Genomic DNA, 19,301 nt, shown 5'->3' with positions numbered 1-19,301 from the left:
TCAAGAAAACTGTCACTACTCTTTACTCTAATCCTGTACACAAATGAACTCTGCTTAATCTTTGCTTTCTCTTGTGGTTTTCTGCGCCTACGTCTTTGCACCGCTACAGCCGTAACAAGACCTTCCGAGGCTATTTTGTTTATCATACGAATCCAGGTCATTAAACTTTTTCAATACTTCTATAACTGAACATATTAGACATGTTTTAACTATTGTCTTCAATGTCAAATTTGCAAAAACTACGCATTTCTAAGATCTAGCGGCACTGTTTTGCTTTCCGGTTAACCGTCTTTGTACAGAAACATCAAAAGTTACATGCCCTGAATATTTCCGTGTCTGCAGCCAAGGATACAAAGACAAATTGCAGAGACCAACATTAAACAATAAACTAAGATATACGATTTCCGCATTGCACTAGGACAGGTGGAAAATGTGTTTAATTACGTATATGCAAAATTTCCATGAGATTTTCAAATTTATGATATCTTTTAGCGAAAACGCTGGGAGACCTGTTATTGCGTATACAAAACATGATTTTAGATTCAGAATCATAATAGGAAAGGTAATTTACTTGTCTCAAATAAAATTAGTGATTGACAGAGTTTTGTTTTGGATGGATCCTATGTACAGGGTTGCGATAAAATATGGAACCAAGAAATATCTTTGAAACGAAAAAGACGATATCTATGGCAAGGATGGCAAGTTTCCAAGTGACCTTAAAACGGTAGTAGTTAGTCCATTTTTCAAAAAGAGAGATCCATGTTTGGTGAAATCTACAGAGAGTGCTTCTATTTCATTATTTAATCATATCCACGCTGCTTTGGATCGAAAAAGGTATGAGGGTGTACTCTTTTTTGACTTAACTAAGGCTTTTGACTCTATTGACATTGAAATTATAGTGCCTACATTAGAAGCCCTTGTTTAGAAGTTTTCGGGGTCACTTCGTGAACTGGTTAAGGTCATACTTACAACATCGTAAATTCCTAGTAAAAGTCGATAATAAGAAGTCATCTGTTTTTAATCTTGATCAAGGTGTACCATAAGGCTCCGTATTGGGACCCTTAATATTTCTTTTATATGCCAATGATTTGATAAATTTTTTAACTGCAGATCATACAGTTCTCTATGCAGATGATTCAATAATTGTAGTTGACGAGTCAACTGAAGTCGAACCTATATCAAAAATGAACTTTCTAGCATAGGAATTTACAACCTGGTGTAAAAGGAACTCTTTAATGGTAAATGCAAAGAAAACTATTTGTATGCAGTTCTACTCGCGCTGTAAGCCATCCCATGATTATAAGATTACAGTTAGTTCCGAGGAAATATCTTTTAGTGATACAACATTATTTCTTGGTAGCATTCTAGAAAGTAATATGACATGGGATGAAAATGTTACTAAAGTGCGCCAAACAATGAATAAGGGTTACTATGCGATCTTTCAGTTGATTTGGTATAGTACTGTTCTCTTAACAATGTCGTATGTGTAAATTTGTAGCCTTTCGTAGAGAATATTTGTTAGTATTTTGTAAGCAGTTGTTAACAGGGTTATACCTCTGTATTTGTACACTGGAGCTGATCTCCTTTTTTATGTAACGGGCATATCACGCCTTCAGACAATTCACAGGGCATGGTCTCATTTTGCCAGACAAGAAGTAAAAATGTGTACAGTGCTTGTAGCAAATCGTCGCTACCATTCTTATAGAGCTCACTACAAATTTGATCAATTCCTGGTGCTTTATTATTTTTAAGCTTTTTAATGGATTTGTCAACCTCTTCAGTAGTAGGTGGTATTTCCTATGTGTGGAATAAGATTCCCTGCTGTTTAAAATCAAATTTCTCTTCCATAGTGTCCTTCGTTAATGTTCCTCCTTACTAGGTTGTTGTTTCTTTGTTATAGATAAAGAAACTGGCTTATACATCTCTACATGTTGAGTACGTTTTTAACAGAAATTTCTATAATATAGTTATCGATTGAGACATTTCCATCTCTAGTGAGTCCTTTTATTTGCAATGCTTTAACAGTCTCAATGAAGATAGTTAAATTCTCTTTGCTAACTTCTTGATATTGTACCAAATTGTATCAAATCTCTTAATGCTTCCTTAGCCACGTCTGTCATAATTACGTTTGTATGTATGTAAAATCTGCAAAAATATACAGGGTGTCCCATGTAAATTAAGTTAGGTAAGGGGTTCGTCCGGTGAAACCGGAAGTACAGTAGTAACAAAAATATGGCATTAGATGCGTTATGAGTTATTGTACTTTCATGCAAAATATCATGAATAATAGATAGAAGATATTTAATTTGATGCATACTTTATCCTAGCTGTTTATAAACAAAGCTAAAACCTTAACTGTCGTCTTGTATTTCAATATTATCCTTTTCTATATCATAATATTAAAAAAATTGTATTATAAATTTTACTTTCGTGGATGTTGTACCTCTATATATCGCTTTAGCAAAATCGATACGTAAATACCAAAATCCTTTTAGCAAATTTTAAAGAACGCAATCGATATCCTTTACTTGTTGATTTACCTTTACTCAAAGGAATATTTAATGGAGCTTGAAGCTTTTAGGAGAGGATTAATTACCTGCCTGACTGTCTTTGAAAAGTTTTAAATTCCAATATTGTTGCCAAATAAGTTGTGGGTAAGATGAAAATTCTAAGGGTAAAAGTACATACAATTTAATAGCCCTTGTGTAACTCAATTTTATAATATCTATAGAGTAACAATATAAGAAGGAACATTGATAGAAGAATAAAGGTTGCAAAACAGATATGTTTGACAGAGAAGTGCGAAGAAATGGCACTATTGAGTTTTATACGCAATACATCTAACTCTCTTTATAGTCTAGGCGGGATCTGTTTTGGATTGGACATTTTCCATAGGAAGCTATTTTTTTGCTGGAATCCCTTCAGGATGTGCCCAATATCGATAATCACGATATGCGCCAGTCGCAAACCCTGTGCTAAATTTTTTATTTAACAAAATCTGAAAACAATTGAAAATTTCTCATTTTTTTGCTCCTATTTTCGTTTATAATTCGAAAAATATTGATCCTAGAGAAAAAATTATAAGAAGTTAAAAGTTTCGCTATTCAATTTTACACAATATTTCATTAGCTATAAATTGAAAATTTAATGTTTATTGTTAAAAAAATAGCAATAATTGGAAAAAAAAGTACAAAAAAATGAAGTTAATCCTTTAAATGTTTTCGACTTTTTAAACTTGACTTACAAGCTTCATATTACGCCTAGAAAAACCTTTTAATATGTTTAAAACGTGTGCTAAATTTTGTTAAGATCAGTCGGATAGGTATTGCATAATAATTTTGCAACCCAGCCTACTGGAAAAAAATCTCAAATTTTCAAATTTAGAGTGAGCCCTAAATAAGGCCCTCAGATAGTTGAAAATTTTTTTACACATAAAAGAAGGCTCAAACTTTCAAACGCTTTTCGTAAAATTCAAATCGGTTCACTAGGAGAGCCTAGAAAATTTTTTAAAGTTTTAAACATTTTTTATATATATTAGGCTTATAAACAAATTGAATAACTTTACGAGCTTTAAACATATCAATTTCAAAATTTATACACTTAATGAACATTAAAAGACGCTTCTTCAAAAAAAAAAAAAATACATTCGGCTTTCTGGTTGCCGAGATATTGAAGGTCAAAGTTGGCATATATTTGCCGTGTAACCATAAGTGATAGAGGGCTCATTTCTAAACAAATACCCTCGTCTTGTCAAGTACTTTTTATATGAAAAGTTTTACGTAATGCGCTTTATGCCAACTTCCATAAAAAAGACAAATAAAAAACCGTTTTCGCGTAAAATGTCGCTCGGAATGCATGAGAGGTGGTGGTGGGGGACATTCACTCGAAATGTGAATCGGTGAGTTCAAAATCATAGCGCGCGCTAAAATTTGCATTATCTCGGCTTCTTGTTAACCAATTTTGCTCTTTTTTTTTAATCGATGTCTCGGACGGCAAGGATTTCAAATATCATATTTTCAAGTACCATTTTTAATTGCAAAATTGGGAAATTTGCAATAAACAATTGTATGTTAAACAAGTAATTGCATTTTTTCTTCATGCATTTTTTTTGAGCTTGCAATTTATACATTGTAGTAAATTGTTACTTTTAGTAAACAAATATGTATTTATAAATTGTTAATAAATAATTTAAATTGTTAAAACAAAGGCGAACGAAAAAAAATTTTTTTTTCATAAATAAACTTTATTTTGACTCAATCTTCAATAATTTTTTTTAAAGTCTTTTTCTTTCTTTGGAAGGACAAGAATCTTCAGGTCTGACCTTGACCTTCAATATCTCGGCAACTTTAAGTGTATAAATTTTGAAATTGATACGTTTAACGTTCGTAAAGTTATTCAATTTGTTTATAAGCCTAAAAAATGTTTAAAATTTTAAAAAATTTTCTAGGCTCTCCTAGTGAACCGATTTGAATTTTACAAAAAACGTTTGAAAGTTTGAGCCTTCCTCTATATGCAAAAAAAATTTGCAACTATTTGAGAGCCTTATTTATTGCTTACTAGAAATTTGAAAATTTGCGATTTTTTTCCAGTAGGCTGGATTGAAAAATTATTATGCAAAACCTATCCGACCGATCTTAACAAAATTTAGCACACGTTTTAAACATATTAAAAGGTTTTTCTAGGCGTAATATGAAGCTTGTAAGTCAAGTTTAGAAAGTCGAAAACATTTAAAGGATTAACTTCATTTTTTTGTACTTTTTTTTCCAATTATTGCTATTTTTTTAACAATAAACATTAAATTTTCAATTTATAGCTAATGAAATATTGTGTAAAATTAAATATCGAAACTTTTAACTTCTTATAATTTTTTCTCTAGGATCAATATTTTCCAAATTATAAACGAAAATAGGAGCAAAAAAATGAGAAATATTCAATTGTTTTCAGATTTTGTTAAATAAAAAATTTAGCACAGGGTTTGCGACTGGCGCATATCGTTATTATCGATATTGGGCACATCCTGAAGGGATTCCAGCAAAAAAATAGCTTCCTATGGGAAATGTCCATTATGGTCTGAATTTCTACAGATCCCGCCTAGTCTATTAGGTATAGAATAGAACAGAATAGAAATATGCTTTATTGTCACTGAAAATTGTACAATTTTATGGACAAAGCTTACAAAAATCAAAAAATATAACAATATCAATAAAAATTTACTAAAATACATAAATCGTCAATATAACAAAATAAAAAATAATAAAATATTCAATCCATTGCAAAATTTAACTAAATTGCAAGTTTAATAATAAACTCTTACGAACTAGTTGACGAATAAGTTTAAGTTGCTGCATATGATACCCAAATACATATAAAAATACTTTAGTTGCTTGTACCTAAACGTACTGTAATTTCTTAGTTATTCGTTTAGAAACTCTTCCACCTAATAATATGGCCTTTCGGATAGATAGGCTTTTGTCAATTTCGGAACTTAAGGAAAGAAGTTGTAGATTTAAGTTGCAAAGGGAGATGGTTTTATAATTTTTTTGCCGAATATAATATAGATTTCTTTACTAACTCAGTGGACGGAATCGGTAAATACACATCAAAGCTTGAATTTCTGGTGGAGTAAAACAGTTTCCAAAATATATAAAGAGGGAAAAGTTAAAATCCCGTGATTTTTGAAGTAGCTTCTGCAATCTGTTATTCTACTGAGGCCAAAAAGATACCGTATTGCTCTTTTTGGTAATTTAAAAATAACATCAGATTGGACAGCTGTACTAGAACTCCAAAAAGGAAAGCCATTGTTGTCTATAAAAATACCAAGAAATTTTACAGAATCAACGATACTGATCTGGCTGTTATTAAAAAGCAGGGGTTGAAGAGCTCCTTAATATGACAATGCCACTGTCTTATCCATGTTAAAAGAGAGTAAATTAGAGTCAGACCAGGTTTTTATTTTAGGTAGATCAGAAGCTATAATTACATGGAGAGTTGCAATATTAGAAATCCTCCAGGTAATAGTAATATCATCAGAAAATTTTTAAGTTAGTAATGTCATTTATAAAGATAAGGAAAAGTAGAGGACCCAGTATTGAACCTTGCGGTACTCCACATACAATGCTTTTGTGACTAGAGTCAGTATTATTTGCTCTAACTAGTTTTTTCCTATTCCTCAGAGTAAGATTGGCACCAATTTAAAGAAATACCTCAGAATTCCGTAGAAATTTAGTTTTTTTATCAAAATGTCGTGATTTACACAATCAAAAGCTTTGACATAGTCACAAAAAATAGTGGAAGTATAAAGATTATTGTTTAGTACTTGATAGACCTTATATAGTACAGAAAACATAGCATCGCTGGTACATTTATTAGATAAAAGGCCGAACTGGCTTTGGGATAAAATGTTGTTTTCAACGAGAAAGGACATAAGTCGGGCTTTTATAGGACTCAATAATTTTTGATAGGACCGGTAGTAACGGAATAGGTCTATAGATGCAGACATTAGATTTTTCACCACCCTTATGAAAAGGAATAATAATGGCTGTCTAGAGGCACTCTGGAAATATAACCTTTTCAAAGGAATCGTTAATTAATAAGACCAGGACTTCCAACACATTTTTTGGGAGATTTAAGAAATTTTTTATGGATAGTCAATCAGAACTACAGTAAGATTTGCTTTTGATACTACTGATTGTTTGGATCAGTTCAGATTTATCAACTGGTTTTAAAAAGAATGAATTCGAGACCTTTTTTAAATTGGGAAGGTAGGAAATAGGGTCCTGTTGTGGCAAAATTGTTGATGCTATATTTTTACTCACATTAACGAACTATTCATTTAGATTTTCAGGGTTTGGAAGAGAAAATGTTTAAGTTGTGTTAGTTTTATTTTGAATATCGTTTATTATGGACCCAGTTTCTCTTGCAACATTTTTAGAGCTTTCCAGACGATTCTGATAGTACATTTTCTTAGCTGTTTTGATAAGTTTTAGATAGGTTTCTCTGTACTTGGAGATATATTCAGTGACACAGAGGTTTGTAGTAAATTTCTTGATGTACAGTAGTGAACGCATATTCTTGGATGATTGCGGATACCTTTGGTAGTTCAGGGTTTGTGATGTTTTGAAAATACAGATAAGACTCTCTAAAAAGTCACTGAAATTATAGTCCACGTCCACAGAAGGAAACTGCCACCCAGAAGTCAAGCACAAATTTTGGAATTTACGAAAGTTTTAAGCGGAAATAAATCCTAGTCTTTGAGAATTGATTTGCATTAATAATTGTAGAGCGTACATCAAGGGGTAAGAAATCTGAGATTTCTATCTGAGCTTCTATTGGACACGCCTAACAAATTTAACACGTTCTGGAAAAATAGTTCCGTGAAAGGATCAAACGTTGTATTATTTCCACGTTTCATTTTCTACGTAAATCACAATTAAGCGGAATAAAAATTATATTTAAAAAATATATTAAAGATTACCTTAAACATAAGGAGGTTATTTAAAATGTGGATGCTTATTAATTGCTAAATTAATAAACGTCCACCATCATTGAAATAGAAATTAATGAATATACATATACAATTCAATAATTTCTGATAATTTATTTAATGGTAGACTGTCATTAAAATGGTATACATATCTCAAAACGACTTATTCCAAGCTACTCAGCTAAAATACAGTACTGACCTCTGTCCTAATATACTACTCTTATATAAGAAGATACTAATAAATTTATTTTTTGTTACAGGAGCTCACCTATCTCGAATGCCGTGGCTGTGCCTTAACCACATTGAACAACGAAATATACCACCTCCTGCCAGATCTAATTCACTTAGACCTAGGTAAAAACGATATAAAAAACATTTCACAAAACGATTTCCAGAATCTTCAAAGTTTGCGACATCTTAAGTTAGATAGTAATATTCTATACTCAATAGACATCTCAACGTTTTCCTCTCAAGCAGCTTTGAGAAAACTTAATTTATCGAACAATAAAATAAACAAAATATCACCTGGATCATTTTCTGAGAATCATAATTTGACTGAGTTGGATATAAGTTACAATAGAGTAGATGATATGAGCTTTTTAGAACCTCTGTATGATATTTTAGAAAAATTGGACCTTAGCGGTAATCACTTACGTACTGAGTTATTAACAACACTTGTAAATTTAAACAGTTTAAAGGAACTAAGATTGGCTGACTGTGGATTGGCTCAAATAAACGCAGAAGTGATTCCGAAAAGTGTCTCTGTCCTAGATTTGAGTGAAAACTATTTGTCGTCTTTAAATAAAATCATTCTACCCCCAAATCTTACAACTTTAGACATATCTGGTAATAGATTCAGAGGATTGGAGGAAGATATTTTGCTTTACTTAGATAACACGCAGAATATTAAGCTAGGCCACAATTTATGGTCTTGCGATTTGTGCCATATCGTCCCTATGCTGGAAAGAACAAACAAAAGTGCAGTGTTCCGTGATGTAACGTGTTCAGCGCCGTACATATTTAAAGGTAAAAAGCTCGAAAAGATCCAACGTAATGAACTCACCTGGTGCAGCTCTGCCAGTTACACGGCGAGCGATGCCAACTTTTTTTCGTTAGGCGAGGACGGTAAAGTGGGAATTATCGCAGCCAGCACTTCAGTGTTTCTACTTCTTCTAACCGCATTCGCAATAATCGGCGCATTGTGTTACGCTAATCGACACGCCGCCCGATATTACACCCACGAGGATAAAATAGCCACTATCGAAGGAGAATCGATTTTTGCCAGTAATCACAGCCCATTGTTTTGTGATGGGGAACTTAACTTCAAGTTTCCTCTGGATATGGAGGAGAAGAAAATTTCCATAGCTACTATTGATGAGATTAAAAAAGAGCATGCGATTACCAATGGGACTTGAGCGGATTTTTAGTCCGGTCGATGTGGTATTTAGGTATGAAATAAAAATAAGTGTTCAAAAAATTGTAACATAAAGAAGATGCTAATTATTCAGAATTATATCTAAGGTTAGAATTATAATTTTTTAGAGTCATCATTTTTATAAAGATTGAAGATATTTATTACGATAATTAAGAAGATTAAATATATTTAAATAAAGAGCCAAATATTTTTCTCCGCGGGTAACATAATTCCAGGTCATTATCTGAACTTTGCTATCTCTCTTAAAACTAGCGCATCCAAAGTTGGTTATAAATCTCCTGCACGATTCAACTGAGATGTATCATGAACTTCCTTTATCCATTATTTGGTCTCACAATCTTTTTTAGGTCACCTTATTAGTCAAAGTCCTCGATTTATTTTTCTTACGTTTGGTCTCTATGCAGCAATTTTTGTATATATATTTTTTATTTAATCCTTCAATGGCAGAATGTTTTTTTGCAAACATACACATCACATCAGAGATATTGGTCAAAACACTTTCTTAAACATACTGCTACAAGTATTTTTGTCAAAATATATGTACTTTTTTCAAAAAATGCCCTTAAGTTTTGGTAACGCTAGCCGGCTATGGTATACAAAAAATTATTGAACAAGGAAATTATAACAACCGTGGGTTTGCTGATATTTTACGCCTCCAAAGTTGCAATTTCTCAATATAGATCTTAATCGCATCACGATTAGTAACTATATTTGAGTGTCCACCATACAGTTTTATGTTAAGGCTGTTCAACGAGTCAAAAATAAGAGTCTGACAAATAAGCCAATATTACTTGGGTACAATAAAGGCCGGGCTTAGCTTATTTTGCTCTTGTTGTTCCAAGAGTGTGATTACTTCATCTCGAAGGTCAAATAATCTTGCCAACATGTTTCCTTTTAAGAACCATCTTACTTCTATATGAAATAGCAGTATTTTGTGATCACTCCCTAAATCTTCACAAAGAGTTTTAACTAGTCGAGTATTCAACGCACTGTTTTTTATGTAATTCATTACATAAATACACAACTTTAAGACAGCATTCAGTTCATTTGAAAGAGTTTTTGCTGTCAAGGGTTGTCGATGTATAACACAATGTATCCCAGTCACATCAGCATTTTTCTCTCTTACTAATTGTACAAATCCTGAGCGACAACCAAGCATTGAAGGCACACTATCCGTACATATTTTTTACTTAATCAGTAGACCCATTTGTACCTTTCGGTGTTGGGCCGTTTAAAATACAATTCATTACATTACAATATTTGACAGTCTTCTGAGGTGTCCTAGCTCTTAACGAACTTTCTCCATTCCTTCCTATTGGATGCCATCTGTGTTGCTTCCTGCCAAGTCTTACCCTTACTCTGCAGTATCTGCGAGATGTCACTGTTCCATTCTTTAATGGGTCTTCCTCTTCTGTTCTTCCCTATTGGTTTGGCGTCCCACACTCTTTTAACTTGTCTATTATTGTCCATCCGGGTTAGATGTCCGAACCATGCCAATTTTTTTTCTTTGATTGACTCGAGTATCGGTTTGATTTTGAGTCTTTCTCTTATTTCTTCATTTCTGATTCTATCAGTTCTTTTTACTCCTATCGTTCTTCTGAGGTATTTCATCTCTGCTGCCTGAATTCTGCTCTGATGTCTTTTGTTTAATATCCAATTTTCTGCTCCATATGTCACTGTAGGTCTATATATTGTTTTGTATATTGTCATCTTGGTCTTTGTTGATATTTCTTTGTTATTAAGGAATCCTCTATTTAGTGCTTGGAATAGTTTTCCTGTGTTTTCCATTCTGTTGTTAAGATCATCCTCAATGTCTCCTTTATTGTTGATTACTGTTCCTAAGTATTTGTATGAATTTGTCTGTATTATTTTTGTTGGTCTATCATTTCTTCTATTTGATTTTCCGTCCCTTGTTTCCTTGATATTTTCATTATTTGAGTCTTCTCTTTGTTTACGTTTAAGTTGTATTTGCTTGCTTCTAGGTTCCATTTCTCTAAGTTGTATTTCAGTTTTTCTGCAGTTTCCGCAATTAATACTATGTCGTCTGCAAATATACACATCTCAGCATTTATCATTTGCATTCTGTTCCAACCGATGCAGTATTTCTTGAATGTTTTCTTACATTCTTTCACTATCTCATCTATTACATTTATGAATAGTACTGGGCTGAGACTTCCCCCTTGTCTAAATCCTTGGGTTGTTTTAAATGGTTCTGACTGTATATTTAACATTCTTACTGTATTTGTTGTTTTCCTGTATATACTCTTTGTTGCTTCTATCAGTTCTTCACTTACTTGTTTCTTCTTTAGGCTTTCCCATATATCTTTTCTTTTGACTGAGTCGAATGCTTTTTCCATATCTATAAAGCTCAGATGTATTTCTTTATTTTTCTTTAAGGCTTTTTCTATTACTTGTTGCATGGTGAATATATGGTCTTGTGTGTTGTGTCCTTTCCTGAATCCACTTTGTACATCCTCTAATTTATGTTCTATTTCTTTCTAATTTTCCTTTCTATTATGGTTTCGTATACTTTTGCTGCTACACATAGTAGTGATATACCTCTATAGTTTCTACAGTCTCTTGTGTTTCCTTTCTTGTATATAGGTATAATTTGTCCATTCTCTGGGTATTACTTTTCTCTTCCATATTAGGTATCCGTACATATACCGATCAGTTTTTGTCAAGAGTTCATGTTTGTCAAAAAAGTCTGACACTGCTTTCATAACATCAATAGCTTTGTCGTGGTCTCCAACTCTGTAGAAAAGAGTAGTCTGTACTCTCGTCTAGCTGAATAGCACAAAATAGCGATAGTTTTACTGCATCAACTACCTGGTTTTGTATGAGTTTGGCCATATCATCAATGCGACGTTTCACAGTATTATCAGAAAGAGGTATTGATGATAACTTTTGCTTAATCTGCTTTCCAAGAATAATATCAGCTGCCTTTAACAAACACGGTTTAACAAGCGTCTCTCTAATAATATAGCAATCAGAAGTGATAGCTCATATGAAGCTTTAAGTACTTTATCAGATGACTGAGCCGTAGAACCAGTACTATCCAACTTCACGCGTTTTAAATTTTTAGATTTTGTAGCAAAAAATTTCTTTGGTTTGTTCTTAAAAGAGTTATGTTTGGATGACAAATGTCTATCAAGACCATTAGGTCTCATTTCTTATTACTCCATAGCAAATTACATACTGAGGATGTTCGACATTATCTTTACTCATACAAATAAACCCATATTTGATATAATCATCATTATACTTGCGTTTCTTTGCTGAGATTATCTTGACTAAAATAACTTCTCTCACTTAAATCAACGAAATCAATGAAAGTCAACTACGACAAATAAAATTTCGCAACACGTACGCTTTTATACTGCTAAATTACGTGCAGACTAGGCAGAGGTATCTTAAACACTGAGTCACAATGGATTAGCTGCGGTTAGCTGGCCTAGATCTTGTTGGGGGTGGCTATTGTCACATTGAACGGCTCACATTCCATTCTTTCAAGCATTCGATTTCAAATTTATGTGTAAAGTCAGATGTTACAGTGGTTTGTTTTTATTTTGTAAACATCAAGGATAATTAAGAATTTTAGAAAGACTTCCTACATTAAATTTAATTTTCGACTTGTCTTGTACCCCCCTGACATGTCCTCATGCCCCCCAGTTTGGGAACTTCTGCTCTAGACAAAATCCTACACACATAGTGTGAATACTTAAACTTCAACCTTCTCCGGCACATTGACGCCCCTTATTATTGGGAACGTTTGTCACAAAATGGTCTATTCTGTCATATCTTAAGTTATCTGAAACCCTATTGAAAGATAAACTAGATTTAGCAGTCGCAGGCCTTCCAGTACCTTTTGAAGCCATGTCATATTTGTCAGATAGACTTGAGCAATCCCTCGTCTGAATTCTAGTTGGGTAAGGTGTGTGACCATGGAACTATTGGAAGGAAAGGTAGCAGACCGAAGACCAAGAGGAATATCTCCAACACGATGTGCAGACCAAATGAAAACTTTGGTGGGAAAATCCTTACAAGATAATATTAAGAGTGTCACCACGCCCCCACAAGGGCTCAAGGAATGTGTTTGACGTTTATACTTCTTGGATCTACATCAAGCATTGACTATAGAAACATATATTGACCACCTTCACTTCTTTCTACAAATTGAAATTCTTTATCTGTATATCTGCTGGTTCATGAAGTAAATGCCTCCTATAAACCGGTTAAATTTAAAAATAAGATAAGGTTGTGGTACTTGAATATTTTTTTTTTCGGACGAGAATAGCGTTTGACTTGAGTGACTGGATTGACGCCATTACATGTAGATGTTACTGCCATGACAAATAACGGCAAATACTGTTGAAGTCCTTTGGTTACATTTATTGAATTTTAATGAACTCGTCATATCGTCGTAAAACTTCCTCACTGCATTAGTGTAGATCGATGGCATTTTAAAGATTAATAAATACAAAGTGTGTCTTTATATTATGTTCTAAGTCCTGTTCTATTGTTTATCTTTTCTATTCTTAGACAGAACACATTGTCCATACAAGAACTAACAATATGAAAGCCACTCTGATCTGCAGCGTCTTTCTAAGAAGTCATCCTTTTCAATGACTGCCTTGTCTGCTCTGACAATGGGACGTACTGAAAAATTAGGTATATAAGGAAAATAAGTTTGATTTAAGCCAGTAAAAAGAATGGTTGTGTTGATAGTGGCTTTTGTTTTATCCAGGTTGGTTATCTTGATTTTTTATTCAAAAGAAAAAATGGTTTAAAATATTTGTTTGTCTAAGGAGAAGGTTCTGAATTTTGAAAAAATCTGGGTTTTCGCCAGATTTTTTTAAAAGTTATTTTAGTTCTGCCTAATTTTCGCTATCACACAAAATCTAAACATTCTTCTGATTAATAATAATAAAGCGTCAAAACCCATAAGACAATTTAATTTAATTATTTACCATGGTTTGTTTAACGGGCATGGAATTCAAAAATGCCAAATGCATATGGTTTGAGCTAGCTGGAAAATTAATTAATAATTAATTAATATTAATTAACTAATAATTATATCGTTGTATTGACAGGTTCAAAAATTTAAAATAAATGATTTATAATAGTGTGTCTATAAATGTTGAATAAACATTGATAACTCCACCGTTCAATACAAAAATAGCTTTATTTTTTTAGTAAAATTGATCGGACTATTTCGCGAAACAAAAAACGAGATAATGGATTGGCGGTGTAGCTACGGGATACACCAAAACGATTCTATTCAGTTCTGTGTCTTTATAGAGTTACTTTATTTACAAAATTTAGCTTTATTTAGACCGAGATAGTCGAAGTTGGCTCTTTTCAGGCTTTTATGAACGTGTAAATGGAAAACTTTTGTTTTTTTTTGAAATTTCGACGTCTTTTTTGGATGGGAAATTATTTCAGCATTATTTCCTATCTTTCCTTTTTATACCAAATCAATGCTCAGCTGATAAGATCAGACAAAACGTGTTTTACTAAGAATGGAAAAAAATGGCAAATAGTTTACTTAGAATCAAATTAAACTAAATAGTGACACAGATGCATTAAGAAGTTTCATAGATCTTGTATTTTCAAAAAATCGATTTATCTTTTTTCTTACATATGACTGTATAGTACTTCGAGACTATTTGCACCAAATTTGAAGTGAATTCGAGCAATATTCGAGCAAAAATGAAGATTTGAATATGTCGCAGTCGGTACGTGCACTCTCAAATTAAAAACTTCAAACGCGTTTTTTTCGAAATTTTGTTTTCCGTGCGGTAATCACGATTTTTCGAAAACGAATTGATCGATTTTGTTGAAATTTTGCACAGTTCGTATGTATAGTATTGTTTCGTGATTGAAAGAACCGAATAAAAAAAATTAAAGTTTAAAGTTTTTAAATAAGTTTAAATGAATTTTCGTGTCATACTCGTTCTCGAGAATTTGTCCCTACCGCACGGAAAAAGTTTTTAAACTTTTCTAGCGCACGTTCAGGCGGTATTCAAATTTTTATAACTCTGGTAATAAGGCTTGAATTTACCTCAAATTTGGTGTGAATACTACGGAAGTACTTTCATGCATGGAATAAAAAACCAAATCGATTCGGGATATCGTTCGGATACATTTCCACAGTCAAATAAATGAAAATTACTAAGTTCTCGTGAAGAACCGCGACGAGAATTTCTAACTCGACGTTTTTGCATCCATTTTGGAACCATTATCAAGAGAGATATGGTTCCGTTCGAGTTAGGGGTCTCAATATGCTTACTCTCCTTACTCCCGACGTAACAGTATCTGTAGAAACACAAGAACCGTCAAAATGGCACTTAGATCTTACTCTGTCTACTACTCAGTGTCAAGTGACGACCGGTCTTACCCTGTGTAGTGTTATCCTGGTGCCTTAGTCGTGGACTAATACTTACCCTGATGTGCATCGCCCCGCCTTTGAACATCTTTATATTTTTCTATTGGCCAAGAGATTTGAAAATGCCATATAAATTATTAATATGCGACATTTTTCAGCTCTTGGATCAGTCTAGTCTCGGCTCCCAAATAGGGTCTCCGCACCCTGGGAGTCCGATGTCGGGGCGTTGTTCCAGTTCTACGAACATTTTAGACTGTAGCTGGGCCTTGCCCACCTCCTAAACCGAGTTTCATTTATTTCCTGTGTAAGAAATACCTAAGATGGAAGATACGCAGAAGGTACTTCGAATAGACTGGTCGAAGGCCCTCTGTAAGGCACCGTGGGAGTATATAAGTGGCCATATTTTGACAAGCCCTTACACCCCATATGGTGATAGTAGCTGCTTTTATACTATCAGTACGCGCGGGAATACGACTACGAAAGAGATAGATTGATGTTGTGGAAGAAGACCTACATATTCTAAGGATCAGAAGATGGAGGGAAGTTGCCAGGAAACGACAGGAGTGGCGACTTCTTTGTGAGCAGACCAAGGTCACTTATGATGATGATGCGCGGAAATGGTGTGCGCAGAAACGGTATGAGTGGGATTGGTTGGGGTGGGGGGTCGCTGAAGCAGCGGTCGCCATATTGCCGGCAGTCTTTTAGCGTCATCGCGCGTGTTGAAGCTGTTGTGTGTTTAAGCTGAAAAACGCCCTTAACATCTCTTAAAAGTTTCCAATCACTCTACACTAACCCCTGCTGTCTTAGTGAAAATCGTTATCAGGTTCGTTTGGTCTGTCACCCCTAGAAGCAGAGCAATTAAGATCGTCCCAAGGTAAAACTGTCTTAAAGTACAATGCTTTGACCTGCTATAAAAAAATATAAAAGAACTTTTTTTAAGTTAATTTAGAAATTATTTCACATTTTCTTTACTAGAGCAATTTACTTTCGTACTTAATATGCTGTACAATAAAGTGGACCGTTGGCTGCCGAGTGTCTAGCGATAATCCGAAACGGTCGCAAATCTGTGAAATATAATGTAAATTAACCCAATGTAACTTATAAACTAATTATCCAACTGAGTTCAAATTTTGATCGGTGATTTTTTAAGGATTGCGGGTACATATATATTTGTCGCCATTGGCCTCATCTATATATCAGATAAGAGACTATTAAATAAAGCATTAATAAAAATTATATGTTAGCGCAAATCACGAAATCCTAAATTCCTTAAGTCAATTAAAGATTGATTCAAAATGATATATTATATTTTTATTAGTAAATTATTTTTTAATATTTGATGCAGATATTAGTATTTTTCTGTAAAGATATTTTCATAAATGTTCGAGTTACAATAAAAAATAATAAGAAGCTTTTGCTGCAAGGTCTGTTGCACTCCAGTATTGGATAGCAATTTTGTGTCATCTCCACCATGCATTGATCTATAAGCTTTAAAATGGTAAATCGATGTAGGTATTTCTTCCTGTTCTGCATTTCTATTATTTTTATTTTAAATGCATATTATTAATCTACTCATAAACAGTACATTAAGTAATAAGTCAAATTGATGACAATATTGACTAGATTTGAGTACCGTTCAGCGATGGTTCTCTATTTTCACCATCGGTTACCTTCACTGATGTGCTGTGGTGCGTTAAATTACGAATTTTGGCGTTGTTGGCGTGGAGTCATATGGCATCTTTTACCGTTGATAACATTGCTTACATACCAAGAGGAGTTAGCTATCATACGACTTTGTAAAGCAATAATATGTTCTCCAATGACAGTTGTGACTTTCTGCCAAGTAACCAATTCTTTTGTTTCAATTTTATATTCAGCTGAGTTTTTTTGGCGTCAATATGTTGCTTCCAGGTAAGCTTTAGTCAGTCAAATAGTCCGAAATACGTATTTATGATTGCCTTCCATCGATTTACCTCTTATCCAAGACATACTTATTATTATTATAACTTATTGTATTAAACTCACCGGTCTTCCGGGTTAAACCGCGTCGATTATCATAGTGCTGAGCTTTCGACATCCTCTTCGATGTCTTCTTTAGGGCTTCCGAGGTCTCAGTCTCCCGAGCCCTAAGACCTAAGACAATACTAGACCGATCACTAATCAAAGCATTTATGGTGCTGGGAATGGAGCACTGGTCATTTATATCGTCGATGGTGAGGTGGCTTAGGTCGAGGTTGGTGTGGGGACCAGCGTAGGGATTGGCGTGGGGATTTGGCGCAAGGGGTTGGCGAGAACATTTCTGACAATAGGATTTTGATTGATGGATGAAGTGGACGGTATTTTCTTTATGAGAGGTCTCTAAGTCGAAGGTAACCGTATGCCGTCATCTTTTTTATTACAACAATTTGGGCTTTTTCCAATTTCTAGCTTCTCGAATAATTCTTGGTTTATTCGAGCGGATGAGGGCTATGGTTCTGGAGTTAGTTTCCAAAATTAATTTTGTGACCTGTATGAAGATGGTGTTAACCTAGAGTTGAAATTGAGTGTGAATTGCGAACAGAAATGGAATGTTCATAAATCCCATTTTGGATTATACGATTTGTTTGACCTATATAGGATCGGAGGCAGTCTGTACAAGAAATTTCATAAACTATGTGTTGTTCATTTGGAGTGTTGTCTTTGATTCATCGAATAAAAGATGAAAGTTTTTGTTGGGCGAATTGGACGAATGTATCGGCAACATACTGTAGCCAATATGTGGGTTTGAACGTTGATGTGGAAAGTGCTAGGGTCTTGAAGTCTTCCATAAAAATATTGGCAATTACTATAAATAGTGGAGAGCCCATTGGGGCACCATTCATTTGTTTGTAGAATTGATTTTGGAAGATGAAATAAGTGTTAGACATACAATGTCTTGCTGGATACTCATTAAGTTTTCAGAATGTTTAGAGTTTTGTCTATAGGATGCTTGTGAACAGTAAAACAAAATCAAAACTTACTAGAATGTCTGACAGTGAGATAGTGTTTTGTTGAAGGAGTTAGATGAAATAAAAAGAATTTTTGAAGAAGGATGAAGCATTTTCAGCTAGGGGTTGTAGAGTTTTGGCCAAGTACTTCACCAATGGTTGTGTAGAGTTGTTGTATGCATTGACAATGGGACCTCGAGGAATATCCGGTTTTTAGGTAGGCCATATATTGGAGGTGTTCTGGAAGACTTTCCACGAGGAATAACAGATTGTTTTATGTCAACTGGAAGAGAGGTTTTATTGATAATGGCTTTTGTTGTTTTCTTCAGATAGGTTGTTGGATTATTAGGAATTGGTCTGTAGTCTGGAGCATTCATGAGATCTGGGAGTTTATTAATATAAGAAGATGTGTTTAGGATGACGGTGGCATTGCCTTTATCGGCGGGAAGAATGACTAGATCTGATACTGAAGCTTTGCAACAGAACTTGTAAAGAAAATATGACAAGATTTAACGTATTAAAATATCTAAATGTATTAATAAATCGTGCCAACAACATATATTACGCCATTTTTATCTATCATATACCATTACAATTCCCCAAAGTGTGTTCGAAAATTCTTGATCTGCAGCATATTGGATTTGTAATTTTTTTTTTTTTGGCAAAGATATCAAAATCAATATACAAATCCAATTTTCACATTTGTATTATTTCTGCGCTATAGATCAAGATTAATGCAAGCATAGTGTTGACCAGGCTCAGGTCCTACAACTTGTTTAGCTCCAGTTACGTAGTATGGCGTAATAATCGTTTGTATAGTTTTAAAATTATTCAAATGTAAAACATTTGTAAATGTAAATATATCTTTTTACTATTGTAATTCCATCTCAGATGCTTTTACTATGAAACAGTTTGTATTTCGCATTTTATCTATTTCCAACTTCCTCTATCTCAACTCTTTTAAACTTAGTATGTCTCAATGTTTTTTTTTAAATAAGAATAAGAAAGAGTGCATCTTTAATAGGTAAT

At 33.7% G+C, this 19,301-nt stretch overlaps 1 protein-coding gene across 6 annotated transcripts in view; it reads left to right on the top strand.

Moving 5' to 3' along the window:
• Window positions 1–8,916, top strand: part of LOC140432865 (uncharacterized) — a 371,379-nt gene extending 362,463 nt beyond the window's left edge. For all 6 annotated transcript variants that reach the window (XM_072521010.1, XM_072521013.1, XM_072521012.1 and 3 more), the window contains one exon: window positions 7,744–8,916. In XM_072521010.1, coding sequence (XP_072377111.1) covers window positions 7,744–8,898 — 1,155 coding nt within the window. In that variant the 3' untranslated portion in view covers window positions 8,899–8,916. The remainder of the gene's footprint in view (window positions 1–7,743) is intronic.
• Window positions 8,917–19,301: the final 10,385 nt, after the last annotated feature.

This window comes from Diabrotica undecimpunctata, chromosome 1 (assembly GCF_040954645.1).
Source record: "Diabrotica undecimpunctata isolate CICGRU chromosome 1, icDiaUnde3, whole genome shotgun sequence".
Taxonomy (NCBI): domain Eukaryota; kingdom Metazoa; phylum Arthropoda; class Insecta; order Coleoptera; family Chrysomelidae; genus Diabrotica; species Diabrotica undecimpunctata.
This window is presented reverse-complemented; position numbering and strand designations above follow the sequence as displayed.